The 24,504-nt window shown below is 36.8% G+C and overlaps 6 protein-coding genes and 1 pseudogene across 11 annotated transcripts; 4 read left to right on the forward strand and 3 right to left on the reverse strand.

The window, feature by feature from the left end:
• Positions 1-53: 53 nt before the first annotated feature.
• On the reverse strand, positions 54-2,761 carry LOC127946176 (leucine-rich repeat-containing protein 34-like). The gene is made up of 10 exons (XM_052542540.1): positions 2,658-2,761; positions 2,475-2,587; positions 2,257-2,321; positions 2,056-2,139; positions 1,810-1,938; positions 1,635-1,730; positions 1,374-1,528; positions 625-780; positions 390-516; positions 54-290 (listed from the first exon to the last, which is right to left on the reverse strand). The coding sequence occupies exons 1-10, from the start codon at positions 2,753-2,755 to the stop codon at positions 69-71; spliced, it is 1,245 nt and encodes a 414-aa protein (XP_052398500.1). The 5' UTR covers positions 2,756-2,761; the 3' UTR covers positions 54-68.
• A 456-nt stretch (positions 2,762-3,217) lies between these two features.
• Positions 3,218-9,533, reverse strand: LOC127946163 (myoneurin-like). Of its 5 annotated transcripts, XM_052542521.1 has the most exons (10): positions 9,419-9,468; positions 8,897-8,936; positions 8,588-8,658; positions 8,368-8,483; positions 6,095-7,488; positions 5,713-5,872; positions 5,000-5,178; positions 4,814-4,897; positions 4,626-4,712; positions 3,218-4,056 (listed from the first exon to the last, which is right to left on the reverse strand). In XM_052542521.1, exons 4-10 carry the CDS (start codon positions 8,373-8,375, stop codon positions 3,662-3,664), a joined length of 2,307 nt encoding a protein of 768 aa, XP_052398481.1. In that variant the 5' UTR covers positions 8,376-8,483; positions 8,588-8,658; positions 8,897-8,936; positions 9,419-9,468; the 3' UTR covers positions 3,218-3,661. The 5 variants fall into 5 exon arrangements, with proteins under 5 accessions (XP_052398481.1, XP_052398479.1, XP_052398480.1 ...); XM_052542519.1 differs by having other exon boundaries at positions 8,368-8,658; positions 9,419-9,533; XM_052542520.1 differs by having other exon boundaries at positions 8,368-8,695; positions 9,419-9,484.
• Positions 9,534-10,338: 805 nt separating this feature from the next.
• LOC127946177 (apolipoprotein D) lies at positions 10,339-12,613 on the forward strand. Of its 2 annotated transcripts, none has more exons than XM_052542541.1 (5): positions 10,339-10,437; positions 11,278-11,433; positions 11,656-11,777; positions 11,867-11,952; positions 12,068-12,613. In XM_052542541.1, the coding sequence occupies exons 2-5, from the start codon at positions 11,281-11,283 to the stop codon at positions 12,301-12,303; spliced, it is 597 nt and encodes a 198-aa protein (XP_052398501.1). In that variant the 5' UTR covers positions 10,339-10,437; positions 11,278-11,280; the 3' UTR covers positions 12,304-12,613. The 2 variants fall into 2 exon arrangements, with proteins under 2 accessions (XP_052398501.1, XP_052398502.1); XM_052542542.1 differs by having other exon boundaries at positions 10,341-10,437; positions 11,294-11,433.
• A 290-nt stretch (positions 12,614-12,903) lies between these two features.
• On the forward strand, positions 12,904-14,410 carry LOC127946179 (otospiralin-like). Its single transcript, XM_052542544.1, has 4 exons — positions 12,904-13,093; positions 13,227-13,293; positions 13,685-13,708; positions 13,959-14,410. Exons 2-4 carry the CDS (start codon positions 13,230-13,232, stop codon positions 14,144-14,146), a joined length of 276 nt encoding a protein of 91 aa, XP_052398504.1. The 5' UTR covers positions 12,904-13,093; positions 13,227-13,229; the 3' UTR covers positions 14,147-14,410.
• Positions 14,411-14,681: 271 nt separating this feature from the next.
• On the forward strand, positions 14,682-16,917 carry LOC127946183 (COP9 signalosome complex subunit 9). The gene is made up of 3 exons (XM_052542552.1): positions 14,682-14,873; positions 15,229-15,301; positions 16,748-16,917. The coding sequence occupies exons 1-3, from the start codon at positions 14,811-14,813 to the stop codon at positions 16,783-16,785; spliced, it is 174 nt and encodes a 57-aa protein (XP_052398512.1). The 5' UTR covers positions 14,682-14,810; the 3' UTR covers positions 16,786-16,917.
• Positions 16,918-17,895: 978 nt separating this feature from the next.
• Positions 17,896-22,055, forward strand: LOC127946172 (uncharacterized). Its single transcript, XM_052542534.1, has 5 exons — positions 17,896-18,024; positions 18,542-18,620; positions 19,316-19,360; positions 19,491-19,627; positions 20,014-22,055. Exons 2-5 carry the CDS (start codon positions 18,560-18,562, stop codon positions 21,439-21,441), a joined length of 1,671 nt encoding a protein of 556 aa, XP_052398494.1. The 5' UTR covers positions 17,896-18,024; positions 18,542-18,559; the 3' UTR covers positions 21,442-22,055.
• Positions 22,056-22,649: 594 nt separating this feature from the next.
• Positions 22,650-24,063, reverse strand: LOC127946094 (adiponectin-like; annotated as a pseudogene).
• Positions 24,064-24,504: the final 441 nt, after the last annotated feature.

Raw genomic sequence — 24,504 nt, forward strand, 5'->3', positions numbered from 1 at the left:
AAATCAAGTTAAGTCTTAATGTGTCTTACACTGAAGCAGCAACACACACTTTTGGACAAAACCAATAATCATGAATGTAAGTCTGGATAGATCTGCAATGAATCTGATGCCATCAGGGCCAGAGCTGAACTACTTGAGTCTCCATCTCCCCCATTAATGGATGTCAAATAGTAATGCCTGTGTAAACCATGAGATGTTTCTGCTAAAAAAACATGACCATCCACCTCATAGGGAGAAACATCTGTGTGCTCCTCCAACAGCCGCCCGCTGCTTATCAGCTGAGAGAAAGCCTGATTAAACATGCAGAGAGAACATCAAGACATCTGAATGAACTTTTGTACACTAGTTGAATGCAATATTTGATAATTTAGAGATTTGTGGAATCTTACAATGCAAACTGGCTCCTCAAGTTTGTTCCCCCAGATGTACATGTGTGTGAGACAGGAATCCACTTTCATTGCCTCGTTGAAGGACATAAGACCTTTCTTTCCAATGTTGTTGCTGGTAACAGACAATCTAGGAGGCAAAGACAATGGGATAAATTGGACAAGAGAAATAGTTTCAAATATAAACTTGAGATTTTAGACAGATAATAGCATTGTTTTATAAATTATGTACACTAACGCTTTGAGTTTGCTGTGTGGCAGCTTGATAGCTTCACTTAGATATACCGCACCGTCATCTTCAATGCGATTGGAAGAAAGATCTAGAATCTCCAAAGAGGGATTTTGTTTCAAAACCTCTGATAAGAATTTGGCTCCATCCCGTGTAATTCTGTTACTGTTAAAAAAATAAAAAAAATACAGAAATGATCATTTCTCTATCTTATCGTCATATTGCTTATTAATGAATTGAACAAATTTCATAACTGATTAACTTTACACAGTTATTGAACTGAACTAAATCAAGACTCAACACAATCACCCAATTTAAGCTGAATAATGAAACTGGTCTTTGTAGAGCTGCTTTGCAGCAGAAATTGAATTTGTCTCATATCTGATGCGGTTTGGATCTGTTATTTTCCTGTTTATTACTGTGAAGCTGCTTTGAAACAGTCTGTACTGTATACAGTGCTTTATAAATGAAGGTGACTCGAGTATTTCCTGAGAAGCACAAAAGAACTGTCATGTCTGAGTTGCTCTGTGCCAAATAATGATAGTGGAAACCCAGCCGTGGTCCCCTTCCACTTTCATTGTATGAAAAACAGCTACGATATTACTATAAAAACTCCCTTTGCTTTCCACAGAAGAAAGTAGGTCATACAGATTTCACAAGACATGAGGGTGAGTAAACAATAAAAGAATTGTAATTTTTTTGTGTGAACCTTCCCTTTAGGATCATGAATTATGAGAGTTATGTGAGTGGGTGTATACCAGCGAAGATCCAAGTAGCGTAGAGAGACATTTAACTTCAGTGCTTCACACAGTCTCTCCACACCAGTATCAGTCATGTCATGCTTTGCCATGTGCAGCTCCCTCAGTGTCTTATTCACCACCAGCATCTGTGCCATGTGGACTGTTGTTTCCTCCTATCATTTAAGTTAAATGTACTTTTAACCATTAAAAAGACCAAAATAAACCAAATAAATTATTAATAAAGTGGGTATATCAAAAACAACTTTCCTGAAAACAAACCTGAAGACTGAAAAGAAGAGGTCTGCTAATATTTATAGCACGGATTCTTCGGTTGTTCTTAAGGACGATAGCAAATGCTATTACACTTTGTGTAGCCTATTAAATAAACACAATACTTTCATTCAAATGTAAACTACCTTTATTTTGTGGTTACATTCCTGTTCAAGAAACTTACCAGATCACAGTCGGAGACATCTATTTCTTCTAAAGAAGCGTTGACCTGCAACATAGCAGCCAGTTGCAAGGCACCTTTGTTTCCAATCTTATTTCCCGTCATTCTGAGCGTCTTCAAACTTATATTTTTCTGTAAAATTAACAAAGTACATGCTAAAATCATGATAGATACTGGCATTCACTCAAAAATTATGATGTATGATTTGAATTTTAACATTAATTATAAATGTGAATGAGTCACACTTACATGAAGACTTTTTGCTATCACGTCTGCACCATCTGACTCAATGTTATTACACATCAGATCAAGAGACTGAAGGGACTCACTCTCCTGTTGAAATTACAATATTCCTTTAAAGTTTCATTTTTAACATTTTTAGTTAGCTTAAAGATATAAACGTAATAAAGCTCCCGAATGAGTCTTTAGGAACATTCTGTCATACAGTACCTGAATGAGGTGTGCAACATAAACAGCTCCTTTATCCGTGATATTGTTGTATCGAAGATCTAAACCTGCAATGAAGTTTTATTATTTTCAGTTCATTATAAAATCACATTTTAAAGTACTTGATGCAGAAATAGGCAACAATGAACTTGTAAATATGTGCAGTTGTTTATGATTTGCGTGGCCTAAAAGTGTTCAGGGTAGGACGAGTTAATATTTACCCTTTATAGCCGAATTTCCCACAAATATTTTTGACAAGATCAGCATATCTTCATCTGTCAATCTATCTCCGTGCTTCAGTTGATCATTACCAGTTAGTTTGAGTGAGCCATCACTGAATCAAACAAAACAACATTAATTCAAAGTAATTCATACGTTATACATGATATACCTTCCAAACCAACCTATTAATGTTGTTTTCCAAGGCTTCGCAAACACATGTATTTGGAGGCTGCTGAACTTCAACGCAGAGAGATAAATATCGTTTCTTTAAGTCCTCCATGTTTCACGCACGAAGTTGCTATGGTAACAGAGAACGTTTGAAGTCGTTTGAAGTTGCAACTCTGCGCGATGACGACATCTTCAGACGGAAGAGAGGAAAAACACTCACCTTTTGCAGAAAGGGCTTTGAAAGAAGCGTTGCACCTATAATAACAATACTAATAATAAAAAAACGAGCCACTTGTCAAATGTATTCATTTATATATATAAATATATATATATATATATATATATATATATATAAAAGAAATGGGACTGTTTCTGAATTCAAATTCACAAATACTGTTTGGTAATGATGACATCCAGGACAGAAACCTTCCCCTAGTTGAAGAATCACTTGAATATAAAAACTACTACAAGTGATATTCATGGGTACTGATGAAAATATGCCTGTGGTCTCCACCAGATTCATTTTATGTAAGCATTACTCAAAAATATATATCAAAAACAACAACAACAAATATTCAGACGGGAGATGATTTATTATAAAAGTTGGCCAGATTGTTAGAGGATTCAAATGAATTCACATCATATATGAAACTGCTCAGAGACTGGGTCATATAACATCATAGATATATACATGTCATACTTCTAAAAGACAAACGCATAGTTCAAAATACCAGTGAACCAAAATGCATTTTAAGCACAGCTTTATATTACAGCTAAACCTAAGGTTGGCCTTCCCTTCATTTCAGAAAATACTTTATGCTTTTAATGATCCAGATTCTGCTCTGAAAGTGACATTTAACTAAGAAAAAAAAAAAAACAAGAGGAGAAGCCCCATACATTCACTCAACAGCTTTGTTAAGCTTTTGCTAAGAGTTCAAAAGCTTGGAAGGGATGTTTGTGAGACATGTCTTCACTTAATAGAGAAAATACACTTAAAATGGAAGTAAAAGCTGGTGTTTTAATCAATGGTTTGAACGATGACAATCTGCGTGTGCTCCATCTCAGCGTTTCCGGGGATTTCGTACTGTTCCACTACATAGCTCACTTGCTCGCCAGATTCTCCGTGTTGGATGAGAACCGGTGCTTCGGACGAATCAGCGTGCTGGAAGATCATGGAGGGCTCTGTGCCGTCTGCATGCTGTATGATCATCTGAGGCTCTGCTGACTGCTGGATAATAAGTGAGGTTTCCGGGGACAAAATTGGCAATGGGGACTCCATCTGAATTTCATGGTCTTGGGAATCGACGAGGGCGGAGCGCACGCGTGCAATCAAGCCCTGGTGGTCAATGGGGATGTTGAGAGGACACTGCGTCGGGTCAGTTTCCAAAGGAGCCTGCTCTTGGTTTGGAAGAGCTGTAAAGAATGTTTTAAATAGATATTTAGATAAACGGATAGAATGGATATAAATATACAAATGATGGAACGTTTTTGCTGCTTAATATTTTGTGTGTAAACGGTGTTGAATTGTTTTTTTCAAGCTTCTTTAATAAACAGAAAGTTTAAAAGAACAGCATTTATTTGAAACCGAAATGTCTTGTAACAGTAACTGAACTGCTGAATAAGTAATTCTTTCTTAATCCAAACATTTGAATCGTGACGTATCAAGGTTTCCAAAAAAATATTAAGCAGCACAACTGCTTAGAGTTCACTGATAATAAGACTTAATTTTTGAGCAGCAAATCATCATATTAAAATGAGTTATGATGCTGAAAATTCAGCTGTCAACACAGGAATAAATTCTATTTGAAAATATTTTTAGATACGATGCTGTTCTTTTAAATTGGAATTATATTTCACAATATTATTGTTTTGGTTAAATGAATTCAGCCTAGGTAAGCCTAAGAGATTTCTTTCCTTTAAATAAAAAATTTATAAAAAAAAAAAGTTTCATTCCAAACTGGAATTGTTAGAATATAACACACCGTTATGCTCCAAAACGCTGTGCTTCTTCAAACTATACATGTCTGAAAACATGTCCCCACACAGGAAACACCTCACTTTTCTTGATCCTACAGGTAAAGTGACAGAGAAACACATATTTGGACATATTCTTGCAAGGTTCCCATTTAGAAAATGCATCATTTGCTTCAATTTAGTAACTAAAATGTACCATTGTGGATGTCCATATGTTTTCGAAGTTCACCAGCGGTTAAGCAAGGTTTTCCGCAATCCAAGCATATATATGGGGTCACACCTAAAATAGAAGGCAAAAAAAATAATTATTCATATGCATTAGTATGTAAGCAAATCGCTTCAGAAAATATTGAAAGCTGTAATGCGTGCATTACAAACCCACCGGTGTGTTTCCTGCTGTGAGCGATGAGAGAGCTGGACACAGCGAATGCCATGCCGCAGGTGTCGCAGATGTACGGTTTCTCCCCTGTGTGTCGCCGTTTGTGGTACATCAGAGTACTGGCCTGTGTGAAGCGCTTCCCACATTCTCCACATTCATACGGCTTCTCACCACTGTGCTTCCTGAGAGCAAACGGCAATTAATGCAGAGTTAATGGAAATGTAGATTTTTTTATAATTCATTATTGATATTTAATTTTAATTATTTTAATGGGAGATTAACAAATATCACGTTTTTATGACCGGTACTAAACTCATTATTTTTATGTTTAGGTGTCCAAAAATGGATATGGAGAACCAGTATTTAACTAAGTGATTTACACATTAATAATAGTGATGATAATAATAAACATAATCCACATTTAAAAAATAAATCATAGACTAAAACAAAACATAAATATTTTCCAATAATTATTGCCATCAACATCATCATCAATGGTATTACTACTAATAAAATTTAATCCAATATTAAAGAACCAATTGGTTGATATGTAGAACCAAGTGTGAACTCATAATAATGATAATGATAATATAAAAAAACTGATAGCCATTTAAGTGTGACTATCTCTAGAGAATCAAAGGCTTTGTGGCAGCAATTTTATAATTTTATCACTTAAGTTAAATTGGAACTATGCTCATGAATTGCACTGCACATACCTTATGTGAATTTTCAGATTGCTCGATGTGGCAAAAGCTGCTTCGCAGAAATCACATTTATGCGGCTTTTCTTCTCCGTGATGCATTCGGCAATGATAGACCAGTTGACATTTCTGAGCAAAGCGTGCCTCGCAAGACGTACAACTGAAGGGCTTCTCTCCTGAAAACAAATACTACATGAATCACTTCACATAAACCCAGCAGCAAAGTTATAAGTTTAGATTTCAAATAAATGCTGCTATTTCAAACTCCATTCAACAAAGAATCCACAATAATATTAAGCAGCACAATGGCTTTCACAACAGTAGTGTGTGATTAACAAACATTATGCACAGACTCTTTTATTCAAGTGAATAGTGTATCTTCTACACATGAGTCGTACCTGTGTGAATGCGCATGTGGGTCTTCAGCTGGTTGCCCTGTCTGAAGGAGCGAGTACAGAGCTGGCACTGATAGGGTTTGAGGCCCTTGTGTATGCGCATGTGTCTGCGCAAGCTGCTCATCTCTGAGAAGAAGTTCCCGCAGACATTACAAATAGGCCTTTGTTTGTCCTGCAAGGGCTTCGCTTCCTCTTCTCCGCCCCAGTCCTCATTATCATCCTCAAGTTCTTCATCCTCTTCTTCCTCATCACTAGCTTGGCTTTCTTTTAGCTTTCTACTCAAGCTTCTCTTTCTGTTGCTGGTGCGGACCTTCTTTGCAGGATTTGACTCTGAATCTTCTGTACATTGAGATGAGCCTTCTTCAGTGTGCTTCTCAGAGTCTTGGTTTGTTTCTCCACTGGCTTCTTCTCCACTGTTCTCCACCTTATCTGTTGGATTTGAAGATTCAGGTGCCTCAGAAGAAAGAGGTTTGGATCGAGGCCTTCCTCTTTTACGGCCGGTCCCTTCATTCTCTTTTGTCTTTGCAGCTTCTGAACCGTCTTCTGTGTTTGAAGTTGCGTTCTCAGCGTTTGTGGTTTGGTTCTCAGTGGTTAACGGCTTAGTACGTGGTCTTCCTCTTCCTCGTTTTAAAGGACCCCTGTCTGGGTTTTCCACATCAGTCTTTACCTGACCATCATCTTCCTCACTAGCATTCACAGAATCTTCTTCAACAACCTCTGTTTCCTGGGCGTCTCCTTGTTCTTCATCTCCACTGTCTCCTTCTGCACCAGATGACAGGGGTCTAATTCGTGGACGTCCTCTTTTGTGGGCAGAGCTCTCTTCTTGATCCTTGGCTGCTACAGACTCATCTTCAGGGTTTCCAGAATCGTCTCTGTCAGTGGACAGCGGTCTAACCCGTGGACGACCTCTTGGTCTTCCGGTTCCTCTCCCTACTGAGCTGCTATTTGGACTCATGGTTTGCTGCGCTGGAGATTGTTCAGTTGAATCAGAAGTCAACGGCCTCACTCGTGGGCGACCTCTCGGTCTCCCCTGACCTCTTCCTCTGCCTCTGTGAGCAGTGATGGTCTCCCTCTCAACCTCATACAGCCTAGTTTTGGGTTTCCTCCCTCTCTTGCTGCCGCTTCTCTGCGGTGTCTGTTCGCTGGACGAATGGGCTTCATCATCCTGTACCCTATCTTCTTTCTTTACCTTCAACCTCTCCCGCTCTTCCACCTCTGCGATCGGCTCTAAAGGTTCATAGTCGTCTGGGCTCAGGGGGGACCGTGGATCTTCGTACTCCGCTTGTCTTGTGGGCGAGCCATCAATTTTCATATCATCTTGAGTTAGGGTACAACGAGCCACAACCTCGGGCATCCCAAGATAAGATGCAGCTTTCTGAACATTTTCGATTTCTTCTCTGAGGACAAAAAAAAAAAAAAAAAAACGTAGGAATTTCTAATGTATAATTATATAAATGCAACTATATTCACTTATATATATATATATATATATATATATATATATATATATATTCTAATCTACAAAAGTAAAATTTCAGCCAAAATAACATTTAGCAAATTAAATAGTTCAAAGCACAGTAAAAATTAAATAGATTAAAATCATATTCACTACTGAAAAATGTTTTTTATTTCCATGTCTTCTGTGATTTCCAATATACATGTGCATACTATATGTATATGGATATTTACATAGGCTATATAGTCAAGTAAACACATTTTAAAAAGGCATGGCAATATTTTCAGTAGTGAATATGAACTTGCAATGAAATATTCAATTGGCTAAACAGTTATCTATATATGAATATTTCATTTGTGACCCTGGACCACAAAACCAGTCATAAGGGTCAATTTTTTCTAAATTAAGATGTATGCACATATGAAAGCTGAATAAATAAGCTTTCCATTGACGTATGGTTTGTTAGGATAAGACAATATTTGGCCGAGATACAACTATTTTGACAATCTGGAATCTGAGGGTGAAAAAAAATAAAATACTGAGAAAATCACCTTTAAAGATGTCCAAATGAAGTTCTTAAATATGCATATTACTAATCAAAAATTAAGTTTTGAAATAATTACAGTATGAAATTTACAACATATTTATGGAACCTGATCTTAATGCCCTAATGATTTTTGGCATACAAGAAAATCTGGGCCTAAAATTATATGAAAAATATAGAAAATTAAATATTTCCAGGTTTTAGGAACAGTACATATAAATATAACACTACATACAGATAAAACTGAACGTCAGAATTAGATTTCCATGAGCTCACCTGTCCATACTCAAGTCCCCAGTGTAAATGTAAGTCAGCAGTTTTTCAAACACAGCCCCGCTCACCAACTCTGCGTCCAAAGCTATGGTGGCATTCTCCTTTCCGGCATCAATAGACTGCGTAGAGAAATACTCGCTAAAGGCTGCCAGAACATTGTGGTGTGCATGATATTGAGACTGTCCTATTGTTACTGTGCAGTCACACAGAAAGCTTCTCTCACGTTGTCTCTTCAGCTGCTCCAGAAGAAACTCACTGTGAGTGATATGTGGCATGACGTGGAAGAGGAGCAACCTGCAATGTCCAGAACATCTTGTATCATCAGCCACTACTAAACATTATAAAACAGAAATTCTGCCATTATTATTGATTTGCATTACATCCTCCTTCCATATAAAAATGTGTGGAACAACATGATGAACAACATGAAAAAATTATGAATTAATTTCCATTTTGGGTGAACTAGACTTAAAAAATGACCGTATTTTATATGCAACAGATTTGTAAGCAATAACTAAAATAATTTACTTACCGCAAGTAAATGTATAATGGTTTAAACCACACCCAAAAACCTGTTTAAATGAAACAGACATGCACGTAAAAATAAAATACGTGTGCATACATAAATGAACCAATAACTCAATAAAAAATAAGCCATTGTTTAGACCTGACAACATCAAGGTTGAGAAGAATTAAAGTTCCCGCCCATTACTCAAAGTTGGCTACAATAACGAGTTTGCTGACAAACTATCATCGTTAAAGGCCACTCTAAATATAATACAGCACCTAATAATTCTAGGCGTAAATATGCACTAAAAATGACTTAATGCATTGCTCTCTGAATGCATACAGAGGGGGATGTTTATAATTTTGACATGCAAAACAAAGGGCTCTTATTTCGAAAATGCTCGATCCGGTAGAGCGCGAGCCGAAATTTACAGACTCGGTCTACATATTACAAACAAAACACCGAGTCGTGCAATAATTACCTAAATTCTGTGATTAATAAATATAAAGTTAAATTAGAATTTTTAATAAAGAAATCAAGTCTCACGTTATTTCGACAGTAGATTAAAATCGCTTTGCTTTGACGGCCATTTTCGAAGTCTTCGAGGGGATTTGGTCTGTGACGTAATATCCTCCCATCTGAATTCTTTCCGGTGTTTGAACCAAAAAGATAGCTGTGACCATTAGGTGGAGCCAAACACACAAATTTCTAGAAACCTGAGTGTAAGTGACAGGAGTAACTGTACTTCATTAAATTACTAAATGTTATTTTGGGAATGTGTACTTTGGAAAATACCTGTGGGCATTTTTATTCAAATACAATTCCAAGGCAAAAGTTTTTTTTTTTTAATCACTTAGAGGTCATTGTGACATTATGCAGCCCATGGGAAAGTCTGATTGTCAGTTTTATTAATAAAATCTGCTGAAAATAATCTTCACACATAAACTGATTGTAGTCACCCGAACCATTTTGTCACTGTTTTAATACTAAATTAGACTAAATTACATTAGATTCAACTTTATTGTAATTGCACATGTAAGGTACAAGGCAACGAAATGCAGTTTAGCATTTAACCAGAAATGCAATAAGCAGTAAGTACAGAATATACAAAGTCTACAATATGTAAAATAACTATACAGATAAGGCAGTATTATGAACATAATTTACAGATTTTAAATATTATCAGCATGATATACAGATAGGTGTACTATGAACATACTATACAGATGGATTATGTAAAAGTGTACAGGCAGAAACTATGAACATATAAACATCATTTACACTAGTGGACAGTAAAGTGCATTGAAAATATTTCAGTATCCAAGAAATATTTTCTTGGACAGCAGAGAAGAGAAAATAAAGAGACACAATCTTCTTTAACAGCACACACCCTGTCACTGCAATACTGCTCTCGTGATATCCATTTACATAATCAGCTGCTTTTTGTTACAACACAATCTCAGTCTGTTCTGAGCGTATCCTTCTCTCTTGTCTCTCTTGTTACTGGACCAGCACAAACACAGCATCTTCAGCTCTGTGCTTAACAACTGGTTCATTTGGAACAGGTATTGATTCACTTTAAATTGTTATTTAGTCTGTTTTGTGACATTATACTAAATCATAATTCTATCATCTATTATAGTTTTTTGGGTATACTTGTATTGTGTAGCTGTAGTGTTAGTTGTAACATTCCGGTCTAAAAAAATTTCTAACTTAATTTTTTTTATTATATGCTAATTTATTATTTAACACACATTTTACAGTAAATAAGTACATATAGACTATAATTATGTTATTTTTTTTGTTCAATGTATCATTTTTAATAATTAAAAAAACATTACGTTTTTCAAAATAAGATCATTTCATTAATAAGCAGCATTAAATTTCAGAACACCACATAGTTTCATAGCCTACTGTAAATAACGTGCAGATGTACAAAAGTGATTTGAGGTAATCATATGCAAACAGGTCCAACAGATCTGATAGCTTTATATCAGCAAGAAATCATGGCTATTAAAACAAAAGGCATCTCATCTCAAAACCCATCACATACAATATTTCACTTTAAGTGAATTTAGGATCCATTCACACACAGAGAGAGAGACATATTATGTAGCACAGTCTAATTTAAAACATGCTTATAAAAAGTCTTTAAAGGAACTTGTTAACTTTAAAAAAAGACCCCGGGGGAAAAAAAAACATGTTTTCAACAGCTAAAGCACAGTGTAATGGAAAATAATACTTTTATTTTCTTTTTAAAGTCGAATGTTTCCACACAGTGAAAAGGAAAACACCAGATTCATTCTGTGTAAACCATCTCTAATTGTAATTAGACAATGCAGTTTACAAATATCCGTATGACTCTGTGACATATTGTCTTATTAAAATGACTAATGCATCTTGAGCTCATGACTCTCACAGCTGAGACAGCAGCTCTTGACAGGATGAAGGCCGTGATTGTGTTGCTCGTACCTCTTCTGCTTCCCTTGGTCTCTGCTCAGACATTTCGTTGGGGCCCCTGCCCAACACCAATGGTCCAGCCAAACTTTGAATTAAACAAGGTATGCAAATATAATGAATCTTAAAGATACAATTCAACCCCACAACATTGTTATTATTTATTCAACCTCTTCTTTTTCTAAATCCAAATGCTGTTATTTTGTTTGGTTCGGAATGGCGTGAGGGTGAAAAAAAATAATGACGGAATTAAAATTTTTGGGTGAAGTGTGCCTTTATACAATTATGTACAGTGCACTTATATGAGATTTACCTTTCACTCCAAGTACCTTGGAAAGTGGTATGAAATTGAAAAGCTCCCAGCATCCTTTGCAAAAGGCAAGTGCATTGAAGCAAACTACATCCTAAGACCTGACAACACTGTCCAAGTTGTCAATGTTCAGACATAGTGAGTAATTCAATCCTTTCAGTTAAATAGAATTAATGTTTTGTCACTATCATTTAATCATAACTAAATTGTGTGTTTATATAAAACAGCAAAGGAAAAATTAGAAAAGCAGAGGGCACAGCGATCATTCAGGACCTGAGGGAGCCAGCAAAGCTTGGACTCAGTTTCTCTTACTGTGAGTCCATGAATGTTCTGTGTTTGTGTGCAAAGGTCGTAGAATCTTTTCTGCCACTCTTTTTGAAGAGTTCTTTTGTTAATTCACCATCTGCTTGTTTTTTATATATATTCAGTCACTCCCTACACTCCGTACTGGGTCCTGTCTACTGACTACAGCAGCATAGCACTTGTTTATTCATGCACTGATGTTCTCCGGCTCTTCCATGTGGACTATGCTTGGATCTTGTCCCGCTCACGCATTCTGCCCCCAGAGGCCATCTATCATGCCAAAGAGACCTTCTCACGTGACAACATCGATGTGAGCAAAATGATTCCCACAGATCAGCACGGATGCGATGGTCCTATTTAACCAGTAAACTTTAACTGAAATATAGATATATTTTTTGGTGCCTCAATATTACTATTAAGATTGAAAACGGTTTGAATTATCACAAAAGCTACTCATATTATGTTGTACTTTGTTATAAATGTTTGGTATTTGTCTTTGTTACTCTTAACTCATTTTCTAAAGCAATCTCTGGCTTTGATAATGTGCTATAGAATAATATTCATTATTAGTCTATTATTCATATGACATAAACCATCTGAACCCAGCTGGCACATATATTGCTCTATCTACATATATTTGCACTTCTTCAAATAAATAAATTAAAGCATTACCGTTTGCTTCTGAAGTTTTGTTTATGCTGTTCTCTGTCATGTCATTCCCGAGTAATGGTTTTATTAATTGGGTGTGAATAGAGTCCCATCTGTTTTGCATAATTTGAGATGTGCATTGAAATGTCCTCAAAATGTTACATTCTATGTCTTTATGGATACTTCATGTTGCTAAAAGTGTTTAGATTTCTATTGGAATATTAATGAATTTGAAAAACGGAATGCTTTCGGAATGCATAATATTATTTATTTATTATATATTTTTTTATTCTATGTTTATAATGGCATGATGCATTAACCAGCTTAATTTTAAATACATTTCATATATGGTCTTGAGGTGGGTTTCGATGATGTAGATCTAGTTTGGGAGGGGACAAATATTTTCTGAACTTGGGGTTCAGTCTGCACAGAACCTGTGACACACAAAATCTTTTTAGATCTCAGAAACGGACAGACCTCATACAACCACTGCTGCAAAGAAGGTAATGTTATTCATATCCAAAGCAATTAGCAATATGCATGAAGATAATATAGCAAACTGTTATCTTTTTTTCAGGCTTGTTTATAATGACCACACATTTTAATTAAAGTAATTATTATTTTTTTTATTTTTAGGAAATGATGAAGGGGAGTATTGTTTTGGGGGTTTTCTTGCTATGCTTTCTTGCAAATAATCTAAGCGGTAAGCAGTGTACATTACTCACATTACTTTGGGCACTTTAGATATTTACTTTAAAATCTATAGATCAAGATTTTCAGAATGTGAATATATTTTATGTATTTTATGGTAAATATTTCTGTATTAAAGGATGCTGATGTTTCTCAAATAAATAAACTGGAACATTTGTTAAAAGAAAAACAGTGGTATATCCAATGTTAATGTTATAAACATTAAAACCTTGAGCGGTGTTCATCGGGACAAGTGTGCATATAGTTAGGAATAACATTTGTGAAGGAAACTCACACATTTCTTGAATCCCTTGGGATATCCTCAGTTCTCATGTATGAATCAGCTCTTTGTAAGGGAGGATTTCAGATTTCATTTACTCTTCCTCTACTCTCTCCTTCCACAGGTGCCAGATTCATTCCTGAAGGGGGTAAACAAACTATTTACCATTTTGTTTGCTAGTATATATAGTAACATTTAAAAATCCTAACTGCACAATTAACCCTTGGTGCTGGTTTTAAAATTATATTGACTATGTTAACTACATTGTTATGTTTGCCTGAGGACACAAAGAGGCACATTTAGACAACTAGTTAACTTATGCAGTTACACATCAGCAATTCTGGAATGCAAGAACTCAGCAGGAATACACAAGCTCTATTTTTCTCTCTCACACGTAGTGCCCTATGAACAGCCCCCGGCTCTGCCCTACTGGTCTTATTCCACCTCCGATTTCTGGAACTACGTGGAATACTTCCGCAGCATTGGGGCCTACAACCAGATCAATGAAATGGCCAGAACATTCTTTGCCCATCAGCATCTTGGAGACACGCTGGGTTATGAAGTGCCAGAGCAACATGGACACTAAATTGATGTTATTAGTTCATCACTCATAGTTTAGTTTGTGTCATTAGAAACTAACGATAATTTACTAAATAGAACTAAACACCATTTATAGCCCTGCAATAATGAGTGATGTGTTATATCCTTAAATGTATAAAAAGCATACAGGAATAAGTAAATTTTTCATTGTATTGTGATTAACAGCTTCAGGGTGCATGGTTGTGATGTATTATACGACTATTGCAGTTGCAAATATATGAACTGTAAGAAATAAAACAATAAAGTGTCATACTGATGCACATAAATTATTTAATTAGCATCAATGCAACAAAAAAAAACGTGAGGACCAGTTCTCCAACCGAGCCAGTGGGACCCGTTTCCCTCCCGGTTACATTTTGACGTAACACCACTAGTGGATGCGAAGCCTAAGCGAATCGATTCTTTCAAACAGTTCATAGTAAAGAACCGGTTCGTACCGTCAAGTATTCAGTTCGACAGGAAGTCGCGCATTTAAAAAGATCCGACTCAGAAGAACCGTTCTTCCACGAATCGGACTTCGTGAATCTACGCGTAACCGGAAACAGAGGGGACGCACTGAAGTGTTTATTTGGGTGAATGTGACAGTGAGCTGAAAATACACAATTTAAACGTTTGTTTATCGCTGGTTTTTAAGTTCTCACTCCGAAGTTATGAAGCCAGCAGTTGATGAAATGTTTCCTGAAGGAGCTGGTCCGTACGTGGACCTGGATGAGGTAAGGGTTTAACACGTTACTGTTAACGTTAAGCCATTTGACACTATATATATATATATATATATATATATATATATATATATATATATATATGTATCAAGTGTCAAATCGCTACAGTTGAATTTTCTGTACAGTGCTTAACGCATTTTTTTTATTAACATATATTATTATTGTATTTATTCAATAAATGTATTTATATATAAAAACAACAAAATAAAAATAAATCTTTAGAGTATCGTTTTTTTTCTAAATCAGTATAGCTTTGTTCGCTGAAATAAAGGAATGAGTAATAATCAGTTTTTATAAAGTCGATGTTAATAATGAGTATTAATGCTGTAGTGCTGTGTGTTGACAGGCAGGGGGCAGCAGTGGGCTGCTAATGGATCTGGCCGCCAATGAGAAGGCAGTACATTCAGACTTTTTCAATGGTGAGACTCAGAAACTTTATTATTATAATAAAGTACAGTACGATCAATTACGGACCTCGACCTTTCCAATTGTTTGCCATTACTATCATTTTTTTTATTAAATATAATTTTTATGAAAATTCCTAGGAAAGATTTTAAGTTGTAGCTATGTACAGATGACATACTTTAGAATACAGCAAAGCAAACAAATTCCAACCCTTTTTACGATTTATTTACTTTTCCAAGCCTAGGGATTCTATGTTGAAATTATGGAAAAATTAAGTTAAGTGATTAATACTTGGATTAATTAAGGTTTTAAATGTTTTTGAAATATTGTTTATTAAGCTGCATTCAAAAATACAGTAAATCCAGTGATTTTGTGAAATATTATTCCTGTTTTAAACAAGGTTGTTTTATTTATATATATATATATATATATATATATATATATATATATATTTATGTATATATATATATTTATGTATATATATTTTAAATGTCTTTACTGTAACTTTTTTTTTTTTTTTTTTTTTTTTTTTTAATCTTTCTTGCTCCAAACTTTTGAATGGAAATGTATCACAGTTTCCACACAAGTATGAAGCAGAACAACTGTTTTCAACCTTGATAACAATAAATGCTTCTTGTGCATTAAATCATCATATTAGAATGATTTGTGAAGGATCATGCCACACTGAATGACTGCTAAAATGTACCTTTGCCAACACAGAGTAAATTGCATTTTTAATTTTACATTATTAAAATATTTTAAAATGTTACTGTTTTTACAGTATTTTTGATCAAATAAACGGAGCCTTGGTTAGCATAAGACTTCTTTGAAAAACATGAATAATATTTATTATTCCAAACTTTTGACTGTCAGTGTGTATATATATATATATATATATATATATATATATATATATATATATATAATATTTCTGTGCTAATTATTTATTAATCACATTCTTTCCATTGTTTTGTTGGCAAAAGAATATTGCAAAGTTCTTTAACATGCTTACTCTACAATTTTCTTTATCCTTTTCCGCCTTCTAGTGATAGTAAAGATTGTTTGAGCAATAGCACAGGATGACCTAAAAACAGGCAGTTAAAGAGTAAAGGTGAAAATGAAGCTGAGCCCATTTAAAGCTCTTTTATTGGGCTTCATTGGCTCCAGCGCAGCAGGTCTTCCCCCTTTAGAGGCTCTGTATCTGTCTGCAGCGCTTGAAGTAGCTAAACACGTGTCACTCAGGGGCATCTTTATCTGGGTGCCCTTTTGAAAAGTTTACTGAAAAGAGACCCCGATAAGAGCTCATACCCTCATTTTACTGAGAACAGCATGTCATAGATGAGGTTTTTGTGCTATTTATTATTTTAAAAAAGCTCTTCTACATATTCTGGTTTATTAAGCTTAATTGTGAGTAAGAAAACAATAAAAATAATTGTTTTGTGCTTCTCTTTCCTCCACAGATTTTGAAGATCTGTTTGATGACGATGATATTCAGTGATGAAGAGCACAAATAGAATGGATTCCTCCATTGTATAAAATGTTGTACATTGAAGTGTTTTTTCTTTTTCACTTTAAGAGCGATGTTGCATTGTTAACTCGGTTCAATAATAAACTTTTTTGTGGAATACAATGTCTTCCTTTTTCCAGATGTTTCCACATGTAAAAAAAAAAACCCCAGACATTCCATGTCAAAAGTTGGAATAATTGTAAACTATTTTTAAACGATTTTTCCCAAGGCTGAAATCTGTTTCTAGTCCTGATTGTAGGTTTTTGCACATTCCTGAACACCTGTAAGGGTGCATAATTACACATGCAATCCACTGTTTGCGTGAAGCACAGATGTTTTACGCTCCGACATTTTTCTCGCAAATATATCTGAACAGACCTCATAATCTGTTATAATTCAAGTCAGGTAATTAGAAAAAGACATACATTTATTCCTAATCTGTATTGCTGTATTTCAAACAGGGTTTTATTCGTGAACGATCAGTTGTTATACAATTCTGCGCAGTGGGAATATGGATTGTGCTGGTGCTTTGCAGATGTTCTTATGACATACTTCTCCATAACGGTTTTGCCCTGTTTGCTACAGTTGACGGTTCAGTGCATTTAGACACAATACCCACTAGATTAGTTAAATCTCTGTTATTCTGAATATAACAGAATGGCCATGTACTCAGCAATGTAAAGACAAGTATAGTAAATTCCCAACCCTGAAGTTATTACATAAAACCCACTCTCAAGTCTCAGGGCATCAAAGATGTAGCTAAGTTTTTGTTTCTTAATTTTGGAACAGATTTGGAAAAATTTAGCATTACATCACTTGCTCACCAGTGGATCCTCTGCAGTGAATGGGTGCCATCAGAATGAGAGTCTAAACAGCTGATGAAAACATCTAAATTGTATTTAATTTTCTCAAAAAAAAATAAAATAAAAAAATGTTGAAACCTTTTAAACAGTTTATAGTTGCAACTGATAGGCTGTCTTGCTGGGCCAGAGAGGCCCAATCATAGAGTCGGAAGCAGCATCTATTCAGCCCTATGGGATGCACCTTTCTTGTTTTTAATTATCACGGTAGGGTTTAAATTGTGGCCAGGTTCTCAACGGTGGCCCAGTTGGTGTACAGGGGTGTGTTGAGACTGTATTTGCCTACACGAGGGGATTGGCTCACCTTCCTCTTCCAGTCGGTCAGCTGTAGAGCTGAACTTCAACTTCACATCATCACATCCTAACACAGGTAAGACAGAGCTCAAACCCTCTTGTATGTCCTTTCTTTTGTCTGATCATAAAGCAAATGCACATTTCTATATTTCAAAAACCCATATAGTTACTTTTAACAATATGCAGACGTGCCCCAAATGTTACTATGTTAACTGTTCTAAAACCTTTTTTAGCAATTAAATGATCATAAAATCATTTTTTAAATTGTACTACATTTGAGAAAATATTTCAAACTCTTTGTGTTTGAAAAAGTTGCAAGCTGCACAAGCAAAATACTGACATTGACAGGAACATGGCAAGAACATGTAAAAAGCATAAAATTACACGTTGAATGTGTAAATTATATGTTTCTTTGTAAACAGGCATCTGTAACAGGTAAAAAGCAATAATTTGCAGGTAATCAAACACAGAGTGAATTTTCTTGTCTATTCTTTCTACATGTAAAATTTGCATTTTTTTTCTAATTTGACCAATTCCTCTCAGAACTGTATATTGTATATATAATTTCTGTAAATAATTTTGTTTATCCAAAGGAATCAGGAAGAATAAGAATGGCTTGTTTAAGAGGATCTTCTGTCTTCCATGTGTTGCTAGCAACATTATTATTACCAGGTGAGACTTGTAGATTATTGTTTTTCTTATCTTCTGAGCTAAATTTCCCAAAAAGCCCTGTAAACAAGGGGGTATCAAGTTTCTGAGGGCCAGGTCTTTGATTTTTGCTCTGCAACTGGTGAAATGATTAACAGTTGTCAGCAGAACTCGAGTGCACCAGGTTTCCAGATGTGGCAACAGTTTACAAGCTGTTCAAAAAGTAAACCTGCTGATACTCTGAAAGAGCAACATTTTCTTTACCTCCCTCGTACAAGACACTGAGATCTTCCGTTCAGCTGAAGCCATCCGTGATCCACTCGTTCCCATTCCACATCTCCTTCAAAGAGATAAAATGGAAAAAGTGTCATATATTTTTCTGACACTAGGATAATTAAGTTCACCTGTAGTTACAGAGGATCCATTCCTTTGTAGATTTCATAGTGTTTGCTTGTAGACGAGCACGGTTCTTGCGGCCCCCTGCTGCCAGGCATCAAAGTGCTGATGTGTGCAGTTTGAAGATTCATTTCCTACAATACCCTCTATATTACCACCTTCCCTTTCCCCCAAAACTTGTAAAACTGCATCCTGCTGCTCTCAGCTCATTGGACCTTTTACTGTCTGTAAGCAGTTTTTACTCTTATCTTTGACAAAATGCAACATCTGGTTGAGACTTGAAACCCCTATTTTTCTCTCTCTCTACTCTTCTCCTCAAACAGATTTTCTCTGGGCTGGCCCTGTAACCCGGCATTTAAAAGGAGACAGTAAGTATGGCTTGTTTACCTGTTTTGTAAGCTTCTTTATGGAGTCCCAATTCATTCATCTGTTGTATAGCTACCATATAATCAGAATGTTAGATATGCACAATGAAGTAACACATAGTGTTTCTGCCAGAAGGAAGTGATGAAAGGGCAGGCATTGAAGCAGGCCCAAAACTAATCCGCAACAGGAGAAACATCAGCTGGTACAAGCAGCACTCTGACTTCTGGAGCTGGTACAAATACTTCACTGACAATGGGAACCAAGAGGGAGTGAGTACAGCGTATTATGAACCAAATAGGACAACATAGCACACTATAAGAATTATCTATAAGAATCTATAAGAATTGTTAATTTTAGCAAAGGTTAATCTTAAGGATGAACAATATATCCGTAACACGTTGGCCCGTAACTTTAATACCAGGAAATCTCTTGTGGATGATTAATTTATGCATTTAGCAGACGCTTTTATCCAAAGCGACTTACAGTGCATTCGGGCTATCAGTTTTTACCTATTATGTATTCCCGGGGAATCGAACCCCAAACCTTGTACTTGATAGCGCAAGGAGACAGTAAGTTTGATTGAGGTTACATATGTGTTTTGTGTTGGCTGTATAACCCAAGTACTTAATCGAAATAATTTGTCATCACTTTTCAGGTTGCAGAGCTGGATCGTGTCTATCTTGCGTACTTACAGAACAAGAATCGTGCTGAGGCAGGTCGTTCCTACAAGCTGTACCTGAAGCACCTAAGCGACATCTACAAATCTTGTGCCGAGTCTGATGACCCAAACTGTGTGGCCTCGTACACCAACAGACCCAAACCTAAAGCTGAGGCACCAGTGCCTGCCCCAGTCAAGGCTTGTGACCCTTACAGAGACCCATATTGCTTGTACTCGAAGGGATACTCATATTACCCATACATGGCTCCGGGCCCAGCTTCTGTCAAAGCACCTGTACCTGCCCCAGTTAAAGCCCCAGCCTACATCCACACCCCTGTGGCGAAAGATCCACGTTCTGCTTACTACTACTACTCTGCGTTGGTGCAACCCTTCCTGTCAGCTGAGCAAAGGGCTGAGCTGTTGCGAATCTGTGACGCTGAGGATGTCGAGTGTCTTCAGTACCACCTCCGTGCTGCTTACGGATACAAGCCTGCTGTTGCCCCGGCCCCATCCTACGCCCATCTCAGCTGTGACCCTAAGACCGATCCTCACTGCGTCCCCCATTTGGTCCAGAAGGCACCATCTGGTCTGTACCTGCGTTATCCCCATTGTGACCCTCGAGTTGACCCATACTGTGCTTATGCTGCTGCTCTGGCATCCTCACAAAATCTCAAAGCCCCATCTTCTGGCTTGGAGAGACCCTGCAACCCTCTCTACGATGATAACTGCAACCCTCTGACAGCCACAAGGTACGGCAGCTTGGCTCCTGAAGATCTGAAGGACAAGCACACCTCTGTAGCCAGTGCCATGAGGGCACCTCCAAGCCCTCGTCAAGACCCTTATGCCATGTACCGAGATGCATATGCTGGGGCTGACCTGCGAAGACACATGCCTACACAATTCCAGCCTCTAAGGCACCAACTGGAGGAACCTCAACATCCTTTGGGACCTCCTGGGAAGACCAAAGAGGGATATGACTGTTTCATCGGGTATGATGAAGAGTGTTTCCCACTGGGTTCCCAAAACGAGCACCGTCCTGCTGTGCACAGACAGCCGTCCGACTCAACCGAAGCCTACGAGCCCCACCTGAATGCCGATGGATCCAGAAATGGAGTAATCGAACCTGATCCTGACTGCGACCCGGAGTACGACAGAAACTGCCGTTTGCGCCGCTACGAACCTGAGGTGGCTGAAACCGCCAGTCCATCACCTCAAGAGGAGCCAGCCCAGGAGGAATCCCACCGTGAGGAGGACCCTCAGTATAGAGAAGACTCCTACTCTGCGGCCCCAGGCTACAACCAGCAGCAATACGAGCAATACATGAGCGGACAAGAGGATCCATATGCCGGATTTGGCCCCCAGGAACCAGGAGCGACTAGTTTTCATGATGTCCTAAGAGGATACGGTGGTCGGTATCCTGGCTAGGATGACCACCATGCCTACAATGGAGACTACAGAAAGAAATAAATACCTGTGACAATGTATGCCAAGAATAGTAGGTCAGGACTGAAGTGTTTTATTTGTAGATGAATACTAGAGGCACACTTGAAGAAAAGGTGCACACATCAGTTTCACAGGATTTCACTTGGTTCGCTCAAAATATATTTCGAGAGCTGCTGAAAATGTCCTAGCTCTGGAGTTTGACAGCACTTGTATAGGAATAAAATATTTGATTCTTATAATTTCTTTCTGATTCCTTTAACCAATGTAACCTGGTTGTGTGTTGCAGCATCTCTAGGAGGGATAGTCTACTAGAGGAGCACTTGAAATAACTCTTTGTATTATTGTGGAGGGACAATTACACAAAACAAAGTATGTAAAAGGTGAAAAGTGTACTTAAATATACTGTAAATTCTCCCATTTGGCTTTTTCTTTGTAAATTCACCAAAAAGTTTCCCTTCAAATGGATATTTAATGATCTTCTGGGACCCTTGCTTATTTGTATTCTTTTTTAAATCGCCAAATTGATGCTTTGTGATTTGTTTGCATATTTGTAAGATGTTTTTCTTTGGGAATGTTCTAAATAAAAGCTTTAAAGAGCTTGAGCTCTTTTTATTTGCAAATGCATAATTACTATTGACAAACTAGCTAATTTAATAAACAGTTTTTCTACTAATTACAATCAAGTAACATTATTTTAAAAAACTGCTAGTAGAAATTGTTGTTGCCCATATTTTATTGGACTATCACAGACAAGTTAATTATTATGAAATAATTATTATTCCATCCTACTGTCATTCACAGAGCAATGCTATACTAAAACTGATTAATTATCTCTCTGTTCAACACACACAAAATAATCTGCACCAAAGCAGCATAAAAATACATATTTAATGACAAGCACCCATCATTTACTGCTTCCACAGTTGGTAAACTTAATCATTAAAAAAAAAATTGTCACTAATGTGGCATAATTTGCATAATGTTACAGTTAACTGTCTTGGGAGTTTAGAGAGATGCTAAAACTCTCCACAATGAAAAGGATGTTTCTTCAAAATCTAGGACACAGCCCGTTTTGCACACAGATACCTCCATTAGCCTCAGAATACTTTAAATACACATTCATAAATATATACATTCAACAGCTGTCATGCTATTTTGGTTCATTAAAAACTATGCCTTACAAATGGCAATTAAAGAGATGCTGAAAGATCACAAGTCGCTAATCTAATTAAAATATAATTATAAGGTAATAGGTCAGCATGTATGATGGTATATACTGTACCTTGAACATTGATTAAAATATCTACGAGTATGAAGCCAGTGAAGGTGGAGTCGTTGTTGGTATCTGCATAAATCCCTGCATCAAATATGTCATCATACAACTGTAGCCAAACCTCATCTCCAGCAGACAGATTTAAAATTACCCCTTCGGAGGCTTGATCCAGATTTCCGTTGTGGAACTGGACACAGTCCGGCCATTTTTATACCTAGCTACCTTGGTGTCCTTCTCATTGATGGTAAGATGATATGTAAAGTAGAAGATCCCAGGGATGGCACAACGAAACTTTCCAGATATGTCTTCGTAGTGGTGCTGGTCATTGTAGAAGGTTTTAGTGAAGCGGATGGGAGCCCAATTAGCTGGGCTGGTTTTACCTTTGAGCCCCATGCTAAAAGCAGAGCGGTAAGAAAAGGAACCCTCTCCTCTTTCTCCTTTCAGACCGGGGTTTCCAGGAAATCCTCTTTTTCTTAGAGGTCCCATGTCCCCTGCTTCACCTGGCTCTCCATCCGGTTCTTTGGGGTCTTGACAAGGATAACTGAATTTATTAAGATTTTTGCAGACAAACCATTTCTTTTGTTGACTGAGAAGAATCCATAAATCTAAATGTAAGTTTTATTTATAATTTTTTTTAAAGAATGTTTCTTCAGGTTCAGCAGGTCGGTTTGACTAATTTAGTTTTTTAGTTGTTGGGAATACTGGTGATGTTTTTCTTGAAAATTACGGGTCATGGACAGGCCTGCTGACATGAGTGGACAACATTTTTACAATTTCCATAACTGCAATATTTGCAGGTCAAATAGAAACATTTTATGAGGCATTTTATGTAAATTTTTCAATTATCCTCTGAGTGAATTTACACTTATACATTTGTCAGCCACTCTTTGTTATTTTAAGCAGATTTTTTGTTGTTTATCATAGTGTGAATTTTGATCAGCTGTACTGAATCCAATTAGGGTTCATTTAGATATTATTGTTAGATATTAAAGTGTGGTTTAAATGCCCAAATGCCTTCATTGGGCACTCAATACTCAATTAAAAAGTCTGTAAATAAATCACCTGAATCTCCAATATCTCCCTTTTCTCCCTCACACCCATCACATCCATCCTGCCCGGGGATGCCATCAAAACCTGGGGTCCCAGGAATACCCCTCATCCAGCCGGTACAAGGTTCCCTGCCGTCCTGGCTGCCATTACTACATAAAGCACATCTATCTGTGCAGTCTTCACTGTAACAGCCATGTGATCAATCTGTTGTGTAAAAACGAAAAAGCTATTAGAAAAAGATTTTTATGAGTAAACAACCATGTTTTGTCCTACCTGGTCATAAATAGTGTGTCATTACAGTCTTTTGTGTGTCACACTATCAGACTGAGATAAGAAATCATGAGAGTTTTTATTTATTGTTGATGATTCATTGCTGCTGCTGCCTGCTAGTCAGTTTAATGCGCACTTTGTGTGAATAGCTATGTTATTATCTGATAACTCTAGAAGCTTTCTGAACTTTGTTAGATATCTGCTTATTTACGGAAGGTAAAGGACTAAATTACTGCCTAGTAACCTAGAAAGACCCATTTAATCAGAGCTCTATTCATACAATTTAGCAAAATAGAGCTGCTGCCTGCTAGCATAAGAGCAGGAGGAACTTAAACGTAATCATGGGGCGCCATCTTGTGGTTCAAATAATGTAGTATCAAGAGCTCAAAGGGCTCCAGACACATAAAGGCAGAGATGAATAAGATAAAATGGGTAAAATAAATGGCCTTTAA

This window comes from Carassius gibelio, chromosome A24, assembly GCF_023724105.1.
Source record: "Carassius gibelio isolate Cgi1373 ecotype wild population from Czech Republic chromosome A24, carGib1.2-hapl.c, whole genome shotgun sequence".
In the NCBI taxonomy this organism is placed as follows: Eukaryota; Metazoa; Chordata; class Actinopteri; order Cypriniformes; family Cyprinidae; genus Carassius; species Carassius gibelio.

Coding starts and splice junctions, on each gene's coding strand:
- LOC127946183 (XM_052542552.1), top strand. CDS start 14,811: ATGAAGCCAGCAGTTGATGAAATGTTTCCTGAAGGAGCTGGTCCGTAC. Junction 14,874..15,228: donor CGTACGTGGACCTGGATGAG/GTAAGGGTTTAA, acceptor GTGTGTTGACAG/GCAGGGGGCAGCAGTGGGCT. Junction 15,302..16,747: donor ACATTCAGACTTTTTCAATG/GTGAGACTCAGA, acceptor TTTCCTCCACAG/ATTTTGAAGATCTGTTTGAT.
- LOC127946163 (XM_052542518.1), bottom strand. Junction 4,898..4,999: donor TCACAGCAGGAAACACACCG/GTGGGTTTGTAA, acceptor CTTCTATTTTAG/GTGTGACCCCATATATATGC. Junction 4,057..4,625: donor CAGCGTTTTGGAGCATAACG/GTGTGTTATATT, acceptor CATTCTTTACAG/CTCTTCCAAACCAAGAGCAG.
- LOC127946177 (XM_052542541.1), top strand. CDS start 11,281: ATGACTCTCACAGCTGAGACAGCAGCTCTTGACAGGATGAAGGCCGTG. Junction 11,434..11,655: donor CAAACTTTGAATTAAACAAG/GTATGCAAATAT, acceptor TTTCACTCCAAG/TACCTTGGAAAGTGGTATGA. Junction 11,953..12,067: donor TGGACTCAGTTTCTCTTACT/GTGAGTCCATGA, acceptor ATATATATTCAG/TCACTCCCTACACTCCGTAC.
- LOC127946179 (XM_052542544.1), top strand. CDS start 13,230: ATGATGAAGGGGAGTATTGTTTTGGGGGTTTTCTTGCTATGCTTTCTT. Junction 13,294..13,684: donor TCTTGCAAATAATCTAAGCG/GTAAGCAGTGTA, acceptor CTCCTTCCACAG/GTGCCAGATTCATTCCTGAA. Junction 13,709..13,958: donor CAGATTCATTCCTGAAGGGG/GTAAACAAACTA, acceptor TCTCACACGTAG/TGCCCTATGAACAGCCCCCG.
- LOC127946176 (XM_052542540.1), bottom strand. CDS start 2,755: ATGGAGGACTTAAAGAAACGATATTTATCTCTCTGCGTTGAAGTTCAG. Junction 2,322..2,474: donor GGGAAATTCGGCTATAAAGG/GTAAATATTAAC, acceptor ACTTCATTGCAG/GTTTAGATCTTCGATACAAC. Junction 1,529..1,634: donor CTCTTCTTTTCAGTCTTCAG/GTTTGTTTTCAG, acceptor CTTAAATGATAG/GAGGAAACAACAGTCCACAT.
- LOC127946172 (XM_052542534.1), top strand. CDS start 18,560: ATGGCTTGTTTAAGAGGATCTTCTGTCTTCCATGTGTTGCTAGCAACA. Junction 18,621..19,315: donor AGCAACATTATTATTACCAG/GTGAGACTTGTA, acceptor CTCCTCAAACAG/ATTTTCTCTGGGCTGGCCCT. Junction 19,628..20,013: donor ACAATGGGAACCAAGAGGGA/GTGAGTACAGCG, acceptor ATCACTTTTCAG/GTTGCAGAGCTGGATCGTGT.